We start from the raw sequence: 23,183 nt of genomic DNA, 5'->3' as shown, positions 1-23,183 counted from the left end.
CTGAGGTCATACAGTATGTGGATTTAGTGCTTGGGCTTTGTTATCAGAGAAATTTAGTCAAACCCCTGGCTGCTCTGCCTTACCAGCTATGTCTTGGGTGTCAGGCTAGCTTTGAGCCTGCTAGCTCATCTCTTGAGAGGGAATGGCACTAGAGTATCTCTGCCTGCCTACCCCTTACCTGCTGTGTGTCCTCAAGTAGATCCCCTATCCTCTCTGGGCTCCAGTTTTCTTACCTCTAAATAGGTTGATCCCTCCCTCGTCTGCCTCCCAGAAATAAGGGGCAGTGAGAACACACACGTATGGACCTTTGGATATTCACTGTGAATACAAACTACTAATCTGAATTTCTTATTATATGCTCTAAGGAAAAGCTGAAGAAGAACACATGCCTTCCAGCCTATGTGAAACCTAATTAGAGAGTAAAGAAGATCTAGGGTCACATGTCTCCCCCAAATGCCAAGAGAGACTTTTGAGTTCTTCATGGTATTGCAGGAATCCAGGATCAGCTCCATTTTCCTAGTGCTGCTGCAGGAGCTACTTGACTTGCCCTCACTCTAGAACCTGCTGCTTCTCTCTCTCCCACACTTAGTCACCCACTCATACATACCACTCCCACCAGTCTACTTTCCTTCAGTCTGTTCTAATACCTACCCCAGGACTGTTATTTACCCTCATATCTCCATCTGTTTCCCCCAGGCCCTGGGGTACAGGTCTATTTGGGCTTAGGAACTGGAGACATTGCTGCTACTTCTGACAAATTCCCAGGAGGGATTACACAGGGATTGGTTTCTTGGGGGAAATTTTGGTGTAGGTTAGTGGTCAGGGCTAGTCTTGATTTTTAGGTAGATGGGAACATGAGGGCTCGTGTCATATAGGTCTGTGACCTCTGGAGAAAGCCCTCCAGGGGACAGTTAGGGTGAACACCATGTGAGTTCCTGACCTTCCCTCTGATTCCATGTCCCTCTCACCCCTAGATTGCATACCTTCTAGTCCATAGGTTGGGTGTGGCTGGTACCTCAGGTCTCTTCTCCTCTTCTGTTAAAGACCTTTCAAAGTGTCAAACAGCCTCATGGAATTCATTCTTTGATAAGCCTGAGTTTTCATGCACTTGCTCCCCTTCGGGGGGGGTGTTTTTTTTTACTTGTTCCCCTTCTTGACTTGTATTTCCAGGCCAAGGAGAGAAGAGGGGCTTCCCATCTTCTGTGATCAGTGTCTGTAGAGGCCAAGGAAGGAAAAGCAAATAGAATCAGAACAGGAATCCTACTAGAAAAGCCAGCACCCTGCTAGCTGTTTCCTAGGGACCACAGTGACTAAAGATGTAGGTGGAGCCTGAGGGGTTTCTGGTTGAGGACCCTGGACTCTCCAGGACACTGCCAAGAACTTTCTCCCAGAATTCTCCAGGTCCTGGCCTCAAGAAGGCTGAGGCCTTTGGTCAGCCAAGGCTTGATACCTCATCTTGCAGTCTCTCCTTAAGTCTCAGATTTGTGCCTCACATTATTCTCACTGAGGAATGGAAGCTAACAGTGGACAAACAACCTCCTGCTCACCTTCCCCCTCCTCCCCATGCACCATTAAAATGTGCTGTTTCTAGGTAGGAACAGTACCCTGAGAGCTGAGAGGAGTGGATTTTGAGGGGAACAAGGCCAAATGTTTGGGCCCTGAACTATAGGGTTAGGATGGCCACAGGACATGTGCTGGCCTGTGCTAGCAAAGGCAGAATGATAGGTAGTATGTTGTGAGGATGAGGATGTTGGATCCTGCCCCAGGGTAATGCATTCATTCTCCCTCCTTCCCTCCCTCCCCATAGGCTTGCAGCCCTGAGTGAGCGGGAGACTCGGCTGCAGGAAGTACGCTCAGCTTTCTTGGCCGCATACAGCAGCACAGTGGGGCTTCGAGCAGCAGCCCCCAGTCCCTCTGGTGCCATCGGAGGCCTGCTGGAGCAGTTTGTCCGTGGCGTTGGACTCCGGGGCACCAGCAGCAGCACCTTATGAAGTAGCCAGCCCACAACAATTTCCTGTTCCTCTCACCTGAGCCCTGAGCAGAATCAAAGCCATGCCCAGACAAGGGGTGCTTCAAGATAAGAGGGAAATCTTCTCACTCCTCCTTCTCCATCATGCACATGGCAGCCCCAAAGTTGAGCAGGTCTAAGGACAGGGTTCTCCAACCCCCAGCTTCCTGACTGGTGACCACCACCCCTCTTGTCACTGCCTTTCACCCACTCTAGTCTTTGTTGGGATTCCCATCAGCTCGCAGAACTGTGTGGGGTTTCCCTGGAGCCTTGTGGAGGCTGAGACTTCACGAAAGACTCCCCTCTTTCCATTCTTGTTTCCTGGAGAGGAGGGATCACCTGCACTGAGAATGAGGCAGTTTGACACAGATCACAAAATAAAATGTTTTTGAACAACTGCTCTCTGGCATCCTCATTTGGTTGCTGTCTTTGTGGAGTTATTTGGAAGGTTCTTACTGTTCTTTCTTGTGCTGGAAAGTGTTGGGGTGGGGGTCAGATAAAGCAGAAAGACAACTGAAGACTGGGTTGTGCCTCTTAACTCCTGAGCCATTGACAGTCTCAGTAAGATGGGGGCATGTAGTCACAGGGTGTTAAGGTGGGAGCAGTGGTCCTCAGGCGTCAATGGGCCCTAGTCACCTAGGAACCTATTTATTCACATGGATTCCCAGGGCTGCCTGAAATATAGACTTGGGGTTGCTGAGATCTTCATTTAGCTAGGAATGGGCGGAGGTGGGGGTGGGGGATCCTTCATTTTTAACAAGTTCTGCAGGCAACACAGTCTTGATACAGGTGACTTGCAGCCCCTACCTTATGAAGCCCTGACTGGTGGAGGGTCTGGCTTCTGGGGCTTTGGAGGCAGTAATTGGTGTGGGGAGAATGGACCTGGCTGACTACCACCCTCATCTGCAGTGTGACCTAGATAGAGTAGATTGAACCCTCACAGTATGTCTGCATCTCTACCACCATGAAGTCAAGAGTTCAAAGACACGGGCAAAGAGCTTTTCAGAGTGCTATCACAGCCACCATTTACTGCGTTCTGGCTCAACACAAAAGAGGTCATCCATGTGACTGCCCAGAGGAAGGAAATAATACCGATGAACATTTCTTTAGTACTTACTGTGTACAATCCCCTGAGCTAAGTCCTTTATGTGGATTATCTCAAAATTTTACACCACCACAAGTAGGTGCTGTTCTGGCCTTTCACTGATGAGACTGAGCCACAGAGATGTTGAGTAACTTGCCCAAGGTCACACAGCTAATAAAAATAAATGTAAAACTCTTTCTATTTGGAGACCTAGGCAGGGCGGAAGTGGGAAAGGGAAGAAGCAGACTGTTTAGGGAGCAGCTCAGGAAGAGGAAGCGTCCCCAACGCCCACCAGGCGCCCCAAACCCTTCAGCACCGCGGACAGTTCTCAGAGGGTTTTTGGGTTTCGCCAGAGTGAAAAGAGCTGGGAGGACTCTCCCAAGGTACGGGCTGGATTTGGGGTCGGGGTTAGTTTCCTGGCTGGCTCGAGGCTGCTCCAATGGGGCGGGGGCCGCCCGCAGGGCCGGGCGGGGCTAGGTTACCATCTGGAGTCGCTGCCGCCGGCGGCCACAGTCAAGGCGCGATCGGCTGGAGTCGCGCAAGCAGGGCTGGAGGGAGTGCAGCCGCCGCCACCGCTGTCGCGGCGGCACATGGACCAGACCCGCCACTGCTGCCGCCCCTAGCCCCGGCGGCCCCGGTCTCACAGCCTCCCGCAGCTCCGGGCACTCGACCAGCCATGTCTCTCAGCGGAGCTTCTGAGCGCAGCGTACCGGCCACCAAGATTGAAATTACCGTGTCCTGCCGGTGAGCCGCCACGCTGGGGAGGGCGTAGGCACTGCCCCTGCCCCAATCGGCTGTGGGGCTTGGAGCGGACAAGGGCCAGACCCCGGGGGAAAGAAGCATCCAGGGCCGGAAAATCTCAGATTCAGACTTAGGGGAGTCGCTGGCGGGTTCGGGGAGGGGGTTTCTTTGAACAGCTCCACCGGCAAATAAAAGCTCAGCCTGCGGGTTCAAGGGACGGGTCACGGGGATCCAGTAGGATCTGGGCCCCAGGAGGACAAAGTTCTGGGGCTAACCCTCTATCCTGGGCCCTTGAAGACAGTGTGGATGCATGGATAATGATTCTTGAGCCGATATTTCCGGTGCTGTCCAGGGTGCTGACAACGCGGACACCCGCCCCCCCCCCCAACTCTCCACTGGGTGTAGTAATGGGAGAGGGAGATGCGATTTGAGCCCCATGCCTCCCCCGGGTGCCCAACTCAGGGCAGAGTCGAGGCACTGGGCTCCAGAATGACCCACCCACTGTCTGTCGCTTTCTCTAGGAACCTGCTGGACCTCGACACCTTCTCCAAATCCGACCCCAGTAGGAGGCTCCAGGGAGGGGAGGGGGAACTAGGGTCTGGGCGCGACTGAGGGGTGGGGAAAGGTTCAGGCCAACCTGACATCCTTCCTTCCCCGCCTCCACTCTCGCCTGCAGTGGTGGTGCTTTACACGCAGAGCCGGGCCAGCCAGGAGTGGCGAGAGGTGAGTCCAAGAGCCCTCTTCTAGCCAAGAGCTGCATGCCCCCCCATTACCTGCCCCCCGTCCGACCCCGTGCTAACTCTCCGCCCCCTATCCAGTTCGGACGGACAGAGGTGATTGATAACACGCTGAACCCAGACTTTGTGCGCAAATTCGTCCTCGACTACTTCTTTGAGGAAAAGCAAAACCTGCGCTTTGATGTGTGAGCCCCGCCCAGAATCCTGGGTTGTACCCCCTCCCCCCGCCCTGCCCGACCTGGATCCACGCAAAATTCTGGCAGGCTCCTCCCCAGCCCGGCCTCCCAGCCTCGTTCCTCCACCAGGCCGTTTGGTCCCACTCTAGTCTTAGCTCTGTCCCCAAGTCTAGCTTGGCTCTGCCCTTAGGTCATATCCAATCCAGTTCACTCCCCAGACCTGGTTGGGCCCAAAGCTTTGCACCCTCATTTAGCTCAGGCTCCATCAAGACCCCGCCCTGGTATGACCCTACCCCCAGCAGGCCCCTGATTCTCTGTGACCCTGACTCCTGCCCTAAAGGAGATCCTGACTGAATTTGGATCAAAGGCTGCCCCTCACTCTATCCACAATTTTAACCAGGATTCAAAACCCGACCCCTTTTCCAGGCTGTCTCTCACCAGCCCCACCTTATGCTGGTTCCACTCTCTTCCCAGATACAACGTTGACTCCAAAACCAACATCTCCAAACCGGTGAGCAAGCGTCCCCTCGCGGGCTAGCCAGGCACACAGGAGGCGCTCAGTGTGTTAAACAACCTTCCTTAGAACCCTCCTACCCCTCAACCCCAACTCTACCTTCTTGGGCCCCAAACCCATCCTCCCAGCCCTACTCTCCTGCTCCTGTCTCTTGGTTTCCCACCCATGCCTTTTACTCACTGTTCCTCTTCCTTCTCGGCCACCTCTGGGACATGCAGAAGGTGAGGCTGAACGGGGCTGGCTTTGGGATGGTGGGGTGTGGAATAGATGGTGAGGCGTGGGATGGCATTGTGGAGAGCAATAACAGCAGGGCCAAGAAGCAGAATTGGTCTGAGGACCCCTTCCCCATCCTTCAAAGCACAGGCAGGGCAATGCTTCTAGTATTCTGCCATCCTGGAACACACTGGTCAGTGCAGCAGTGTCACCAGGGCTAGGCTGGGACTCTGCATCCTCAGTCTCTCCTGTCGTTTTTGACTCCATGTCCTGGTGCAGGATTTCCTGGGACAAGCGTTCCTGGCCCTGGGAGAGGTGATCGGAGGCCAGGGAAGTCGTGTAGAGCGACACCTCACGTGAGCTGAACAAGAAGGGGTGCTGGGGAAGGGTGGGTGCCTCCAAATTTTCCTCCCAAAGACACTGCTGACCCAATAGCAGTAAAGGCTGGGACTCCCCCTGGTTGGGAGCCTTCAATGGCTCCCTTCACCCTCCTGGGAAAGACCAATCTCCAGTGCTCTGTTCAAGTCAGTCTCAGGCCTGACATGTCTTGTCTTGTCCTCTCTCTCTCTCTCTCTCTCTGTCTCTATCTGTATGTCTGTCTCTCTCTCACCTCACTCTTTTTCTAAGTCTGATTCTACCCTTAAGGTCCAATTCCAAGCTTTTATCCTCCGGGAAGCTTCCCCTCACCAAATCAAGACCCCTGGAATTTCTATTACATTTGCCCACTAAATATTTATTAGCATGTTTTATATGCCATACTCTGTGCTAGGCAACAGGGACTCATCTGTTCCATAAATACTACTGGGCATATAATCTATGTCAGCCACTGTTCAAGGGGCATGGGTTGTAATGATGAACATAACAAAGGTTCTGCCCTCAGGGAGCTTATCCTATAGAAGGTGGGGGATAAACTGTACAAAATAGACATAATAAATAAGTAAATTATATAATATGTTGGAAGACATTAATTGCTATGGAAAAAAGGCAAAGTAGAGCAGAATTAGGAGGACTGGAAATGCTGGGTGAGTGGGACTTGCAATACTCAGCAGAGTGGTTGAGTAGGATTTATGGAGAGGTAACTTTAGAGCAATAACCTGGAGGACATAAGGAGGTGAGCCATGCAGATATCAGGATGTGGAATGTTCCAGGCAGAGGAAGCTGCCAGTGCAAAAGCCTAATATGTTCAGAAAGCAGCAAGGAGCCCAGTGTAGCTATAGCCAAGTGAGCAAGGAGGAAGAAAGGAGGAGATGAGACTGGAGAGTTAACAGTTTAGGGCCTTGTAGTCACTGTAAGGACTTTAGCTTTTACTCCGAGTTGGGAGTCACTGGAAGGCTCTGAAGAGAGGAGTGACATGAATGATGCTGGCTGCTGGATTGAGAATAAACCTTGGGTAGATGAAGATAGTAGCAGGAATCCCATTGGAAGGCTATCACAGTAACCCAGGGTGCAGCAGTGCAGGAGAGAAACGGTCAGATCTGGATATAACTTGAAAGTGTAGCCAACAGATTCCTGACAGGTTGAATACGGATGTGAGAGGAGAGGAGGAGTCAAGGATGACACCAAGCCCTTTGGCCTGAACATCTGGAAGGATGGAGTTGCCATAAATGAGATGGTTAAAAAAAAATTGCAGGGGGGATTTAATCAGGAGTTCAGTCTGACTCCTGTTGAATTTGGTAATTTTTATTAGACATCCTAGCGATATGTCAAATAGACAATAAGATGCATGAGTTATAGATGCTCTTTCAGGCCAGGAGACTAGATGAAATCACCAAGGGAGTGAGCAGAGAAAGAAAAGACCAAACGCTGAGACTCCATGAATTGGAACTAGAAAAGGAGACATAGAAGGAGTATTAATGAAGTAGGAGGAGGACCAAGAGAAGAGGTGTTGTCCTGGAGGCAAAGTGAAGGTTGTGTATTAAGGAGAGAGTGACCAGCCATGTCAAATGCTGCTGCAGGGCTGAAGTTCTGAAGGAAGAGGAGGGGGTGACAGCCTGGTTGGAGAGGGTTAGAAGAGAATGGAAGAGAGGAATGAAAGTCAAGAAATCTTTCAAGGCGTTTTGCTGCAAAGAGAAGAGAAAAGAAGGGGTGGTTAGGGAAGGAAGTGAGGTCAGAATAGGTTTGCATTTTTTAACATGAGAAAAATTATACCACATTTGTATGTTAAGGGGAATGACCCAGTAGAAACTGAAAAATTGACATAATAAAAAAAAAAAGGAGAGACTTGGTGGAATGATGTCCATGTACAGGCAAGAGGGTGTGGAATGTAGCACACAGTGGAGGGATAAATAGGCACACGGATAGTCATTTATAGCAACAGTTGCGTGGGTGAAGATACTGGAGGCAAGGTAGGTGTGGTGGTAGGTCTGTGGACATTCTCTTCTGGTTGCTTCAGTTTTGTCAGTGAAGTAGGAAACAAGGTCATTGGCTGAGTGAGGATGGGGGAGGAGGCTTTCTGGGTTTGAGGAGAGAGGAGGAGTGGAACTGTCATCTAGCAGAACTAGAGAGTGAAGTATGATTAAGGACCCTCTTGAGGTTTGTGGTCATGCATTTAAAATGAGACCAGTTAGGGGTGCCTGGCTGGCTCAGTCAGTAAAGCACGTGACTCTTGATCTCAGGGTCATGAGTTCAAGCCCCATGTTGGGTGCAGAGATGACTTTAAATAAATAAATAAGATGTAAAAAAAAAAAAGTGAGACCAGTTAACAAGATTGTGTGTTTTCCTCCGGCCTTATTCAGCTGCACAGGTGCAGTACAGGTTAGGCAGAGAATTGGATTTAACTAGGGCTGTGGTTCTGCCAAATAAGTATACTGAAGTGACAGAAGGGCAATGGATAAAGGGTAGGATGCAAGGGAGTGATTATTATAATCATTGACTGGAATTCACACTGGGTAAGGAGGTGAGGGAAAACATTAAAGAGTCAAAGAACAGAGAGAAAGCAGTAAGATCAGAGACTTGGTCCTGGGTGTGCAGGTGAAAAGTTCCTATATTCCTCACACTCTTTTTAAAGCACGAAGAGTCAAAAATTGAAGGAGCCAAAGAAATGGTTCAACATTCATGTCAAAGATGGGAAAAATCACATAGTAAGTTGGAACCAGAACTTGAACACAGAACACTCCTGACCTAGCTTTCTCTCTGCCACAATTGGGAGCCCTTTGGGGTCAAGGTTCACAGGCCCATATCAGCAAGGTCCCTGACCACTTGGAGACCCAAGGCAAGGCAAGTTGGAGATGGGTGTCCTAATATGTACCCTTCAAATACACAGAAGAAGTGTCCCTTCTTGGGTCAGGAGAGTATAAGGCTTCCCTTGTCTTTTTTATTTACTCTTCACATTTTATTTTACTCTTCGGAAAGAACCACATTTTTGATCTAACAAAACAGCCTTTTGTCCTAGGTCTGGATAGAAATTCCTCTCCCTCATTCAGGACTGCTACATCACACTCTACTTGCCTATCGGCTTTGACATCCCACCTCCCTCTGGAAGCTCTCTGAGGGCACGGTCTAGCAGAACTGGAGAGTGCCAATTGGCCAATTCATACCTAGCCCAGTGCCTGACATAAAGTAGATACCAAGGTCTGCTTTGAGAAATTTAACCACCTTCATATCAATAAAGCTTCCCAATTGCTTGTCCTTCTGTGCATTCATTCAGATCTTTTCACAACCCCGAGAGGTGGGCATGATTCCCATTTCATAGACGAAACTAGGACCCGCAAAAAAGGAAATAACTTACTCAGGACTTTAAATCCTTTGTCTTTCCCAAGCTACCATTATAACATGTCCACCTAGGCCAGATTAGCCCCTTCCTTTCAGACTACAGACCGCTTCCCTATCAAAGTCAGGCCCTTCCCACAAGGAACCACCCAGGGCAGAAAGGGATACATTTAGGGGACTGTCAGGAAATGGCATATTGAATCCCCTGGCCCACCTAATCCCAGATTGGCTACCCCATTCCTCGCTGCCTACTCTCCCTCCCCTCACAAAGAGGCTTTTTCTGCTTCCAGGGGTGTACCAGGCAAGAAGTGTGGGACCATATTGCTGACTGCAGAGGAGCTTAGCAATTGTCGGGTCAGTAAAGGCCATATGCTAGACCCACAAGGCTCCCTTCTCTCCTAAACTCCCTTTAGTGGACTGTTTGAGGCTATGAACAATTTGGGTGTCAACAGCCAAACTTCATTCCTAGGACATTGCCACCATGCAACTGTGTGCAAACAAGCTGGACAAGAAGGATTTCTTTGGGAAGTCAGACCCCTTCCTTGTATTCTATAGGAGCAATGAGGATGGCACGTGAGTCAATCTTCTCCCGTGGCACCCACCCCTGCCCTGCTGTGACCATGGTCCCATTAGGGCTCTCGGGCTGGATGTGGGGCATCTTAGACTCTACCAGGACCTGAGCTCAGAATTCACTCAAGGCAGCTCACAATATGTGCTTAACAAGTGGGGAAATCCCAGGAATCTCCAAGAGTATGAGGCCCTATCTCTGGGCTCAGTTCTGCCCCCAAGGCAGGTTCCAGGCCTCTTGCTCCTCTCCAGGTTCACCATCTGCCACAAGACGGAGGTTGTGAAAAACACGCTGAATCCTGTTTGGCAACCCTTCAGCATCCCTGTGCGGGCATTGTGCAATGGAGACTATGACAGGTCTGCTTCAGTGTAAGCTAGGGAGTAAGGGAACAAGGGCATGAGAATGGGATTCCTGGGCCCCAGAGTGCTGGCAGAAGTGTCACAATAGTTTTGGAGGATCCTGCTTGGTGAGACAGAGTTTTGGGCACGGAGATAAGTAGATGGGGAAGCAAATGGATGGCCACATAGACGGATAGGAGGATGGATGGGTGGGTGGGTAGATGAAAGGGCAAATGAACACATGAATAAACAGATACATGGATGGAGGGTCGGATGGATGGATAAGCTGGTGAATGGATGGATGGGTATAGGGGTGGGTGTGTAAGAGGACTGGTGTGTGGGTAGAAGGGGAGATGGATGGATAGGTAACAGATGAGTGGATAAGTGGACTGATGGGCAGATCAGGAGATGGACAAATGATGGATGGATTAATGGATGAATGAATAGATGGATGGGTATATAAGAGATTGTTAGATGCCTGGAGAGGCAGAGGGATGACTGAAAAAGCAGGAGGATAAATAGGTAGAGCAAAAGGTGGATTGGTGAGTGAATGGTAGATGGATGGAAGGATCAGATTAATTAGTTGATTAAGGAGTGTAAAGTAGATGGATAGGCTGACCATATGAACTAATAAATGGACAGTATGAAGACAGGTGAGTGGGTGGAAGGATGGATGGGCACATACATGGATGGTTATGTAGATGAATGGATGATTCTATGGACAAATGTGATAGATGGGTGTTTGGTTAAATAGCTGAATGGACAGAGATGGATGCTTGCATACATCAGTAAGTCAGTGAATGCCTGGACGTATAGTTAGATGGGTGGATAAAGAAAGGGATTTAAAAGGTAATTAGATTGGCAAATGTATGGGCAAGTGGGTGGCTACATGGATAGATAGTTGTATAGATTGCAACACAGATATATGGACATATAGGAGGACTTAGGCATAGTACTTAAGATCAAAGTCTTTGGAACCAGGATGTCTGAGTTTAAATCTCAGCTGAACCACTTACTAGTTATGGTTCTTAGTCAAGTTACTGGTTTTTTTGTATCTCAGTTTCCTTATCCAAAAATAAGAATAATAGTACTTACTTTATAGGATGGTTGTTAAATCAAATGAGTCCATCTACAAAAGCATGTAACAATGCCTAGAATATAGTAAGACTCAACAAGTAGTAAAGAATAGTAATAGTGGTACAAATAGCAGTAGAAGAAATAATGGCAGTGGCAGTAGATAGTTGGGTATGTGCATGGACTGGTGAATGAATAAATAGGATGGATGGACCGATGGGAGGAAGGTTGAAGGAAAAACAGGTGGGTGTATGGGAGGATGATCTGTGTATGGTTAAGTCGGTGAGGGTGTCTCTAGGATTTATCATACGTGCTAGCCTATGCTTATCTCCTGCATTTCAGAACAGTGAAGATTGATGTGTACGACTGGGACCGGGATGGAAGGTAGAACTGCCCCACATAGTACTTTCTTTTCTTGCAGTTAATTCAAACACCTTCCTATAACATGTAGTACATTCACTAGTAACCCAAAGTGGCCTTAGGAGTCAAGAAGGGTGATAACAGATGCCAGGACCTTGAGTACAACTGACCCTCTTGGTTGCATCTTCCTTCTCTCCCCCTTAACTTGGCCTCTCTTCTGGCCCCAACCCCCTGGCCCTGCAGCCCAAGTAGAAGCAGGGGATAGTGGGAACAAAAGATTAGTTTCAGGGCTGGCTCCAAGCCAAAAGCAGCTGCTGCTCACCCACCCCTGGCCTCACTGCAGCCATGACTTCATCGGTGAGTTCACCACCAGCTACCGGGAGCTGAGCAAGGCCCAGAACCAGTTCACAGTGTATGAGGTGAGAACTCCAGCCCTGTCCAGGTTGCCCAGGCCTTCCAGCCCAGTGTGCTCAGTCTGTAGCTCCCTTCCTCTGTTTCCCACCATCACTGTTATCTTCTTCACTTAGGTACTTAACCCTCGGAAGAAATGTAAGAAGAAGAAATATGTCAACTCAGGAACTGTGAGTGCTCCCTAAAGCTCTGGTCCTCCCTAGATCCTTCTGTTTCTATTCCCACTGACATAATATGATAAATGTTGGGGGAAGGCTGTGGGCACAGATTACTTGGATATAGTAATGTTGGGCCCAAGGTGGCTCCATTTAAGTTTCTTTTGTTTTCTTTTGTCTTCTCACCGAAGGAAAGTTGTTTGATCTTTACTATTTTGCAGAATTTTTTTTTAAACTTAAGTTGTATTTCCCAATTTAATACACTTTTGGAAATCCAAGTCTGTTTCTGACAGCTTCCTCTTTTTTGCCCCTTCAGAAATCACACAGGGTTGGGGAGTGTGGGGTAGGGGGTGGAATCATGTGCCTCTCTGCCTTCTGCCACCCAACTGCCCTTTCCAAAGTAGCAGGGCTGTCTCTTTGTTCCACAGGTGACGCTGCTCTCCTTTTCTGTGGACTCTGAATTTACTTTTGTTGATTACATCAAGGGAGGGTGAGTTACAGGCCAGGTTCTGGGCTGAATGACCAGCATTGAGTTACTCCCAGTTCTAAGCCTCAGTTTTCTTATTTATGAATGGTTAGGGTCCATGGAGATAAACTTTTAAACACTTGGCAAACTATACAGTGCTCTGTAAAATGCATTATGTTGTCCATCTTAGTTTTCTTCATGAGGCTGACTTTCATCTCTAGCTTCCAGGCCTCCCATGGGAAGATGAGAGACCAGTGGTCTTCAAAGATGGCCCCAGTAACCTGGCTGGGGTTCAGATAAAAATCATGGCCAGTCAACAGAAAGAGGCCAAGAGAGAGGGAAAACCCAAGCAGACCAAAGGAGACATTCCATTTGGCTCAATAGTGGTAGGCTGACCTGGGTAAAGTACTTTGCTTCTCCGAAGCTCACTTTTCTCCTATGCAAAATGGAGATGTTAATTACTACTTCAGGGCTATAGTAAGGATTAAGTTAAATGACATAAATTACATACACTTGTCACACAGTAGGCATTTAATTCTGCTACCCAAAGTGTGCTCCATGGACCAGCAGCATCTGCATCGTCTGGGAGTTTGTTAGAAATGTAGAATTTCAGGCTCCGTACAGACCATCCAGATCAGAATCTGCATTTTAACACTATCTCCAGGTGATTTGTATGCACAGTAGTGTTCGAGAAATCCTGATATAATAAGTATTGGTCCCTCACTTCTCAATCCATCTACTTCCCCAACAGGACACAGCTGAACTTCACAGTAGCCATTGACTTCACAGCTTCTAATGGTGAGGCATGGATGGGGGAATGGGGTATGGAGGAATTCTAAGGAATTCATTAGGGATTGGCCTGGATTCTGACCTGGGGATAAGAGTTCACCTACCCAGGGGTGCCTGGGTGGCTCAGTCAGTTAAGAGTTCACCTACCCAGTAAGCCCAGGCTTGAGGCAAAGCCCAGCCAGGCTGGTACTGGGACAAGAGTTTGGGGGGACATTATTGGGTATAATGGGGAACAGAGGGTAAAAGAAAATACGTGTGTCAATGAATTTTTAAAAGTTGAAAGGATAGATACCTCAAGAAGTGGACAAGTAAATGAATGGATGGGAGATAATAGGGGTGTAAGGAGAAATGAAGCAGTAAATGAGTGAGTAATGACTGGGTAGGTAAATAGATGAATAAACCAAGTAGGTAGATGGTTTAATGAGTGAGTACAATAGGTTGGACAAGTGGATACATGATTAGGTATGCAGGTGGACAAATGGACAGATGTTTAAATTGGAGAAATAACAGGTAAGTAGACAGGATAATGAATGAGTGGATAGATGGATGAGTACATATGAAGACAGGTGGGTGGTAGTTGGGTAGATACTGGATAAGAGAATGGAGAGGAAGATGGATAGAAAAGGATGGGTAGATTGAAAGATGGATTTATGTCAAGTGGATGGGAGAATGGATATGTGGGTAAGTGGATAAACTGATGGATAGATATAGGGGTTGGTGGATGGATAGAGGGATAAATGAATATATGGATGATTGGGCAAAATAATGAGGGAGTACATGGGTAAAGAGTGGGTGAATGGATAGTATACATGGATGGACAGGTGAATAAATGATCAAGGTGACCATGAGGCTGGGGGTCCTGTGTCCCTACAGGGAATCCTCTGCAGCCCACCTCCCTGCACTATATGAGCCCCTACCAACTCAGCGCCTATGCCATGGCCCTCAAGGCAGTGGGCGAAATCATCCAGGACTATGACAGTGACAAGCTCTTCCCAGCCTATGGCTTTGGGGCCAAACTGCCTCCAGAAGGACGGATCTCCCACCAGTTCCCCCTGGTATAGTATAGGCCAGAGCCTACACTCCATGCCCTGGCATCTGGTCCACTCAAGTTGGTGAATTTCTTCTCAGGGTCAAGTACCTTCAGAGGACCAGGAAACTAAGAGAGGGGAGCAGAGCAGGGAGGGGAGCAGGGCTGGAGTTTGGAGGGGAGCATGAGAGAGAGAGATGGAAAAAAGGAGTGAGGTGGGATCAGAGTACTCCTGGGTATATCCTGCATGGCTCAGCCCAGCAAGGTATCTTCCCTGACAGAACAACAACGATGAGGACCCCAACTGTGCAGGCATTGAAGGTGTGTTGGAGAGCTACTTTCAGAGCCTGCGCACAGTGCAGCTCTATGGCCCCACCTACTTTGCTCCTGTCATCAACCAGGTGGCCAGGTAAGGGAACTGGGTGGGGACTGGGAGGAATGAGGGGACCCAGACAGAGGACTGACTTCCCAAGGATAGTCAAGACCACTCTTGGGTGAACCTGGGCTTTGGGGAAAGGGTAAAATTTTCAGTGTTGGCCAGGCTCTGATATAAAGAGATAAATGCGTTATACTGGGATAGAGAGGGTGTCAACAAACTACCCCAATCCCACTCTCTGGGAACGATTCAGGCCTCAAGTTTGGGGAAAAGAGAGATGGTCCTATAGCACAATGGTTAAGGCACAAGCTTTGGCATCAGACCTGGCTCCACTCCTCACTAACCATGTGACCTAAAGCAACTTAGCCTCTGTAAGTCCCCATTTCATCCCTATAAATGGGTAAAATAATGGATAACAATAGCACTATTTTATAGGGTTATTGGGAGGTTAAAATTAGATAACAAAGTAAGAATTATTAGCACAGTGTCTGGCCCATGATAAGTGCTCAATAAATAGTAGATTAAAAAATAGGAAAGTAACTTCTAAAAATAGAAGAGTAACTCCAGGGAAAGAGTGTACAACTCTTGAACTTGGGGTTGTGAGTCTGAGCCCCATGTTGGGTGTAGAGATTACTGAAATGAATAAATAAATAGAAACTTAAAAAAAAACCTCAAAATTTTCAGAATAAAAAAACACAAGATCACATATCAAATCACTTTTTAAAATGCAAATAAAATGACAACTAAAACCAAACATATGTCATTAAACATAAATTGGATAAGTTCACCTATTAAAAGAAAAAGACTCTCTGATTGAATAAGACAATAAAATAATAAGAAACCCTAAAATATGCTGAATAGAAGAGATCCAGCTAAAACAAAGTACCTCAGAAAGCTTGAAAGTAAAAAGATTAAACAAAAAAAGAGAATATAAATGGAAGGATTTCAGGTAGATTTATACGCCTATAGACTTCCCTTTTCCCTAATAAAAATTGTTTATGTAATTCATAATGAAGATAATAGTTTCTTTCAATTACAAAAGAATTGCTGTAGAAAATGTCAAGGATGGAGAAATGAAATAAGAAATCACCCAGAATACTGCCCATGGGAATGTAGATGTATATACAGTTATTGACATTTTTTTCCTTATGAATCCATAATTGCAATCAAATTACATGCAGGGGCGCCTGGCTGGCTCAGTCAGAAGAGCACGCAACTCTTGGCCTCAGGGTTGTGAGTTTGAGCCTCATTCTGGGTGTAGAGATTACTAAAAAAATAAATAAACTTTAAAAAGTTGCATGCAATAGTTCACTACTGATTTTTTCACTTAATATTGGAGACTGAGCATATTTTTCTTGTTATTAAACAGATTTCTTAATTTTATCTTAGTTCACTCATTCATTGAATGAACATTCAATATAGAGGCAATGTAGCATGAATGTGGGCTTTGGAGCCAGACTAGTTAAGTCGATACACCCACTCTACCACTCCCTAGCTATGTGAATTTGAGCAAGATCCTGAACCTCTCTATGCCTGTTTCCTCAATTGTAAAATGATAATAATAACAGCAATATCATAGGGCTGTTGTGAGGGTTAACTAAATTAATATATGTCAAGCACTTAGTGCCTGCCACATCGTAAGTGCTTTAAGTGTCAGCTATTACTGTTACTATTATTATCATTATTACTATTCAAAGGTCATCTGCTGTATGCTCAGTTCTCTGCTGGGGCACTGGAGACTCACAGATGAATCACATCTAGTCTCTGCCCTTGGGAGCTCCCGCCTTGGTGCAGGAGACAGAAATATAAATAAATCATTACTTTCCGTAGGCCAGAGCTTCCCCGACTTTTCCAGCAAGTTGCCTGTTGGCAAAGGCAAGCGACTGCTTCCCCCAGGGGAATCTTAGGGGCACAGCTGAAAGCAACCCGGCTGAAAATGTCTTTGAAGTCACCATATTTATCTTAAAAATTCATGCAAATTTTACATTCTCCTCATGTGGTGTCCATGTCTGCTTTAATTTGGAGGGGGAAAAAAGGTGTTTTAAGTACACTTAGAGTCATCTAGCTTTATCCACCAGATCATACAGTAGAATGAATGCTCCAGGTATCTTGTCTCCCTGGGCACACATGCTGGTACCCTCATGGGTGTGAAAACCCATGTGGAAGGACAGCCCATCTTGGTGGGCGGTATCCTAGCAGGCAGAGGGAGAAGAGGGGAGGGTGTAACCTAGTTATAGGAGATTACTTAGCTGGATCTAGAGGGCAAGTTGGACTTTATCAGAGAAAGAGATGCAGAGTAGGCCTGGCAGAAGGAACAGCATGTGAAAAACACAGAGCCATAAAGGGGCAAGCTCAGGAAACAATAAACAATGAATTATGACCAGAATGTACAATGTATATGGAAGAGTATCTAAAGAACAGGCCAAGAATGGAGAGTGGAGGAATTAAGAGCTCAGGCTTTAGGCTTAATTGGGTTCTTTTATTGAGCACTTGAAATGTAGCTCAGGTGAATAAGAAACCAAATATTTACTTCATTTACCTTAATTAATTTAAATTTCAATATTCACCTGTGGCCAGGGTCTGCCTTATTGGATAGTGCAACTCTGTCCTTTCCAACCTACTCAGGGCCTAAGACTGGGAGTCAAGAGACCAGGATGTGCTGTGACCTTTGTGTTCTCTGAAGGTCTCATTTTTCATATATGTAAAATAAGGGGACTGGGCTCAATAACTTCTGAAGTACTTTTCAGATAGAAAAATCTGGGATTCAAAGATTGATGGTGAGAGAAGGAAAAGGAGGTTGGGAGCAGCTGTTAGACTGCCTAAGGACCCAACAGCATAGGCAATGGGAGGTGGCCAGCAGAGGGGAGAAGGAACAAAGAAGAAATGGGTGAGAAAGAGAAGAAAGAAGGCCTTTAGCCTTTGGTCTTGCCCTGTATAAAAAGCAAAATCTTTCTAGGGGCTGTTAAAGGCCTGTGTGATCTGGCCCCTACCCCATCTCAATCACATGGTTCACTTAGCTTCTCTCACTTTCTGGGCTCCTTCAGTTCCACCACAAGGCCCTTGTCTGTGGTATTCCCTTTGTTCCTCCTTTTGCTTCGCCTCTTCCTTCATCCTCAAACATTGTTTCCTTAAAGAAGCCTTCATTGACCTGCGGGACTATGTTAGGATCCCCTACTAGACACTGTCCTAGCAGTGTCCCTTTCTATCACAGTACTCATCACAAGAATAATTATACCTATTTCTGTGATTCTGAGACTAATGTCCTCCCTCGAGATGGCTGGGATTAATTAGTTTATTCTCATTGTGTACCTCCAGTGCCTACTATAAGTTCTCCATAAATGTTACTGGAGGGATATCAGGCAGGGGCAGGCATCCAGATCTGGGGAAGGACCATGAGCTTCAGAAACCCCAATCCTTGCCCACTGCTTATACACTGGTGGTGGAAGCTTTAGGGGTAGGGTGTTCCCTTGACCTCTCTGGGCTTTCAGCTGGACTATGATCTTGGACTCTCAACCAGGGCTGCAGCAAAGATCTCTGATGGTTCACAGTACTACGTTCTGCTCATCATCACTGATGGGGTCATCTCTGACATGACGCAGACCAAGGAGGCCATTGTCAGTGTAAGTATAAGGAGGAGGGCTTGGCAGGGAGGGGCACTGTTAATAACTGTGAAGGGTTTGAGATTTTACCCTACTTGCAAGCTAACAAATTAGCCCTCCAGTTTCATGGATGCTGGCAGAAGACACAAGGCTCCTGGATTGGAGACAAAGGACTTTGTTATTCTCAGGCAAAGCAGTAGCTCAATTATCAGCATTTGCTTTGATTCTAAGTCCCAATTCCCACAAGATGATGTCATTTGACACCTGCACCCACAGTGGGATGCATTATAGGTCATAAACCCTGAGCTTATGGTATCTGAATCTTTTATAATGGGCAGCAAGCATGCCTCCCCTTTGTTCCAGTGTGAGATACTTTACTAAACTGAATAGTAAACAAACCTGCCCTTTGCTCCAAAGGAAGACACTATATCTTTCAAGGCTGTTTGATAAGCAGACATCCTTGAAAAGATAGTCTGGAACAAAGGGAATCAGTGCCTCTGCTTTATATGCAGAAACATGAAACATGCACAGAGAATTGTCCCCAGTAGTCACCTCCATTGTTATGACTGCTCACCCCAAACATTCAACCTCTTTCCCTCACAGGCCTCCTCACTGCCTATGTCTATCATTATTGTCGGTGTGGGACCAGCCATGTTTGAAGGTGAGTAGGATCAGGGGTGTCCATGAATGAGACCAAGAACTGGGGAAAATAGGGGAGGATCTGGGCACCCAGGCCTGCCTCACATAAAAGATAAGACGGATACCTGTGTTGGGCCTTGGCCAAGTCACAGACCTTCTCTGAACCTATTTCCTTATTATAACCAAGGCTGTTGATATGAATACTTCCTTCTTGGGGTTCCTTGGTGGACGGAATGCATCGGAAGGCATAATAACAACTCTGTAACAGTGCCTAAAATTTGTTAGGACTTGAATACAACCACTAAATATTCTCATGATGACTCTGAAGTGGAGCTAACAAGGAGGGGGGTAGCCTGGGTTGGTGTGGGAGAGGACAATTAGCTGAAGGTTGTCTTCTCTGCAGCAATGGAAGAGCTGGATGGTGATGACGTGCGCGTGTCCTCTAGGGGACGCTATGCAGAACGGGACATCGTTCAGGTAGATCTAACCAGGGAGAGGAAGTCATGGAGCCAAAAGGCACAGTGGGAAAGACAGGCTAAGTTGGCAGCCACTCTCCCATACTGTCTTCTTAATAATCTACCTTTCTCCCTGTTACTCTTTCAGCCGTCCTGCATTCATTGAACAAATTCTTTTTGAGGAACAGGCAGGTTGCTGCAGCCATTCTGGATCCATAGTATAGGAGATCCCCAAAGCCCCCGCCCTCTAGTGGAGGCAACCAATAATAATCACACAGTTAGATATCTCATTAGATTGTGATAAGTGCTCCAGAAGAACAGGAAATGCCACTATGAGAGCCTATAACAGGGACTGGACTTAGCAGGGTAGTCAGGGAAGGCTTCTATAAGGAAGTGACATCTGAGCTAAAACCTAAAGGAGGCTTGCTCTACCTAAACACTGCAGGTAGAGAAGCAGCACATGCAAAGGCCCTGAGGCTCAGAAGAATTAGCACAAACATGGAAAAGGCAACAGGCCAGGGTGGCAGCATCCCAGGAAATGTGAAGAAGAGGGAGCCAAGGCCTTGCTGGTTATGATGAAGATTTGGAGTTTTGCTCTAAAGAATCAGAAATCTCTTGAAGGATTTTACATAGGGGACTGAGATGGTCAGACTTGCATATTAGGAGGAGCTCTGCTGCATGGAGACAGCAGCAGGTCGAGAGAAAAGGCACGTAGATAGACCTGTCAGTGAGGAAGCCTTTGAAGTCGTAGAGGAGAGATGACAGGGATCTGGACAGGAATGGAAGGAATGAGGATGGAGAGGAGAAGCAGGTTCAAAAGATTATTTAAGAACATTTTACAAGAGTTGATGCTTTGATTAAATGTGATGGGGAGTGAGGAAGGCTTCAAGGATGACTCTCCGTTTTCTAGCTTGAGCAACTGAGTGAGTGATAGTCCCATTTATTGGGAAAGGGAAGCTTGGGGGAGGAACAAATTTGGAAGAAAGGGCCAGAATTCAGTTGTGAACACACTGGGTTTGAGATATCTAAGACAAGTGAATGGAGATGTGATATAGGCAACTAAATATGTGGCTCTGGACCTTAAAAAAGAGACCAGGGATGGATGTATAAATTTGGGAGTCATCAGAGTACAGTTTTTAAAGTCAGGGAAGTATATGAAATCACCCAGGAAGAGAACTTAGAGAGAGAAGTGACCAGGTTTAGGAACAGGTAGACCCAGAGGAATGGGGGGGTGGGAGGAGGAACATCCAGAAAGGAACAAGAAAATCCAGAAGAGTGTGGTATGTCAAGAGTGGGATGTGTCTAGGAAGATTATGGTCAAATGTAATGAAAAGCTAAAGAGAAGTGAAGCAAGATGAAGACTGACAGTTATTGCCCACTGGACTGATTTGGTAACATAAGGGCTATTACATTGGCAAGAGCAGTGTCAGTACTGTGTGAAGCCAAACTGGAATGGGTTGGAGGTAAATAGAAGGTAAAAAAAAAAAAAAAAAAAAAAAAAAAAAAAAAAAAAAAAAAAGGAGGTAGGGAGAAAGTAAATGTGGAAAGCTGTCCAAGATAGGGGGAAAGAGATAGTGTGATATTTGGAAAGAGATGTTAGGGGTCAAAGAGGAAACCTCCTTACTGCTCCCCTTCCCATTCCTCTCTTCCCTGGCCATTACCCACACCTGATTATCTGTGCCTGTCCCAGTTCGTCCCATTCCGAGACTATGTTGACCGGTCAGGAAACCAGGTGCTGAGTATGGCCCGACTAGCCAAGGACGTGCTGGCTGAGATCCCAGAGCAGCTGCTATCCTACATGCGCACCAGGGATATCCAACCTCGTCCCCCACCTCCTGCCAACTCCAGCCCAACCCCAGCTCCAGAACAGCCCTGAGGAGCCTACCTATTCAGTAACTAGCAGTCTGCCTGCCTGCCCGCTGCTTCTCCTGAAAGCCAGAGGCACCTGGAGCCCTGGACCTTACTGAGTCCATTTTGGAGGATCAGTGCTGGCTGGTCGAGCCCTCTGTCCCCTCACCCACAGAAGGGCCTGGCACTGTCACCACCTCCCTGCCTTCATGCCAATAATAAAGCTGATCTTTACTCCACCTCTGTCTCATGGTTCTTGGGGAAGAGTGGGGGACCCTGGGGCCTAGGGCCACACCAAGAGAAGTGAGCAAAAATAGCTTCAGTGAAGGTTCATCCCCATCCTATCACCCATCCATTCAATCACTTCTTCATTCTTCAAACACTTTAAGAAATGATAAGTGAAACTTTGTGTGCATGTTTTTTCTGAGGAGAGGCCCACAGCTTTCGTCAGCTACTCAAAGGGGTTCCTGACTTCAAAGGGGGTCAGCTTTACAATGACTCTGTTCTGATCCATTTATTCTGAATCTTTTAATGAGGATAATAAAAAGAGCTAAATACTTGAGTATTCATTACATATGTAGGTTATTTGCAAGCATATTCTTATTTAATCCTCACAACAATCCTGTGAGGTAAGCACTATATTTTATCTCCACTTTATACATCAGGAAACTGAGGCTCAGAGAGGTTAAGTCACTTTTTGAAGAGAACTCATCAGTTTGACTCCAGATCCCAAGATCTTAACCAGCAAACAACTTCCTGGAGTGTTACTTTTATTAGGATGTTTTTCAGAAAGCTTTATTTATGAAAATACATACATTAGTGTGGGTCGAATGCAAAGTTTGCATTAAGATACAATAGAAGCTTCCATTTACTTCGAGTTTTGCCCCAGAACCCTGGAAGACCCTTTCACGCTCTTCTTTGTTGTTGTTGTTGTTTTAAAGATTTTATTTATTTGAGAGAGAGAGAGAGAGAACGAGCAGGGGAGAGAGGCAGACGCAGAGGGAGAAGCAGGCTCCCCGCACAGCAAGGAGCCCCATACGGGACTCAATCCCAGGACCCCGGAATTACGACCCAGCCAAAGGCAGACGCTTAATCAACCAGGCGTCCCTCACGCTCTTCTTTGGATGGCAAACTGAAGAGGCTCAGCAACAAGCATTGCTTCACAAGTGGACTCTTCCCAGCACCCAAGTTCACCAAAACCCCCAAGAACTGACAAGCTTTCGAGCTCTCTTTTATAAATACAGAATTTAAGATAGGAAAAATTTGACAACTTGCCCAAGTTCACATGGCTACTAAGTGGCCCAGTCACATTAAAACAGTTGTCTGTTTTGACAATCTTCCAGCCTTCCAACTCATAGCCATGATGCATTTCCCCGCTAACCCTAAAGTGTTCCCAGCATCTGAATCCCATTACCGTGCACAAGTCTTTTCACCAGCCTTTTTCACCTCCCCGAATTCGACCCCTTCCTTCAGATCCACACCTTTCCTCCAGTCCTGCTCCTTTGCCTTTCCCAAGCTCCTTCCCTTTCTTCAGCTACTCCCGTTATCCTTAACGTGGTTCCGCCCTTTCCTTCCAGCCCCGCCCCTTTACCTTTTCCACGCCCCGCCCTTTCACTTCAGTCTCGCGTCGTTATTCCCAGCTGTCCTTTCTCCCCAGCCCAACGCCGTCCAGGCCCATCTAAAGCCCCTCCCTTTCTTCCCTGAGGCCCGCTCTTCTGTTTAGCCCCACCCTTTTAACCCTGTTCAGCCCCTATTCTCCTTACTGGGGCCCGCTTTACAGATGTCCCCGCCCATTCTCCGCAAACTCCGCCCCATGGACTGGTTTATTCTCGGCCAGATCCGCCCCACCCCTACCCATAACTCCAAGCCCTTCCTGAGGCTCCAGCCTGTGTCCCTC

General features: G+C 47.2%; 2 protein-coding genes across 8 annotated transcripts in view; both read left to right on the top strand.

Moving 5' to 3' along the window:
• The window catches only part of MTMR14 (myotubularin related protein 14), a 46,899-nt gene extending 44,491 nt beyond the window's left edge, over nt 1-2,408 (top strand). For 5 of the 7 annotated variants that reach the window (XM_040628509.1, XM_040628510.1, XM_040628511.1 and 2 more), the window contains one exon: nt 1,808-2,408. In XM_040628509.1, coding sequence (XP_040484443.1) covers nt 1,808-1,991 — 184 coding nt within the window. In that variant the 3' untranslated portion in view covers nt 1,992-2,408. The remainder of the gene's footprint in view (nt 1-1,807) is intronic. The other 2 variants (XM_040628513.1, XM_040628512.1) reach the window with 1 other exon arrangement.
• Nucleotides 2,409-3,768: 1,360 nt separating this feature from the next.
• On the top strand, nt 3,769-21,689 carry CPNE9 (copine family member 9). The gene is made up of 21 exons (XM_008697919.2): nt 3,769-3,836; nt 4,355-4,395; nt 4,510-4,556; nt 4,652-4,755; nt 5,221-5,257; nt 5,479-5,481; nt 5,753-5,829; nt 9,472-9,535; nt 9,651-9,754; nt 10,001-10,105; nt 11,504-11,545; nt 11,865-11,940; nt 12,049-12,102; nt 12,516-12,577; nt 13,305-13,351; nt 14,216-14,397; nt 14,651-14,778; nt 18,263-18,365; nt 18,948-19,005; nt 19,387-19,460; nt 21,129-21,689. The coding sequence occupies exons 1-21, from the start codon at nt 3,769-3,771 to the stop codon at nt 21,312-21,314; spliced, it is 1,662 nt and encodes a 553-aa protein (XP_008696141.2). The 3' UTR covers nt 21,315-21,689.
• The last annotated feature ends 1,494 nt before the right edge of the window (nt 21,690-23,183 follow it).

The sequence above is a fragment of the Ursus maritimus genome, unplaced genomic scaffold (assembly GCF_017311325.1).
Source record: "Ursus maritimus isolate PB19 unplaced genomic scaffold, ASM1731132v1 scaffold_14, whole genome shotgun sequence".
NCBI lineage: Eukaryota > Metazoa > Chordata > Mammalia > Carnivora > Ursidae > Ursus > Ursus maritimus.
Note: the sequence above shows the minus strand (reverse complement) of the source record. Positions and strands in the feature narration are given on the sequence as shown.

What these genes read in the sequence shown, in the direction of transcription:
- CPNE9 (XM_008697919.2), top strand. Translation starts at nt 3,769, where the DNA reads ATGTCTCTCAGCGGAGCTTCTGAGCGCAGCGTACCGGCCACCAAGATT. An exon ending in GTTGATTACATCAAGGGAGG is followed by an intron (nt 12,578 to 13,304) that starts GTGAGTTACAGG and finishes CTTCCCCAACAG; the next exon opens with GACACAGCTGAACTTCACAG. An exon ending in TGACTTCACAGCTTCTAATG is followed by an intron (nt 13,352 to 14,215) that starts GTGAGGCATGGA and finishes GTGTCCCTACAG; the next exon opens with GGAATCCTCTGCAGCCCACC.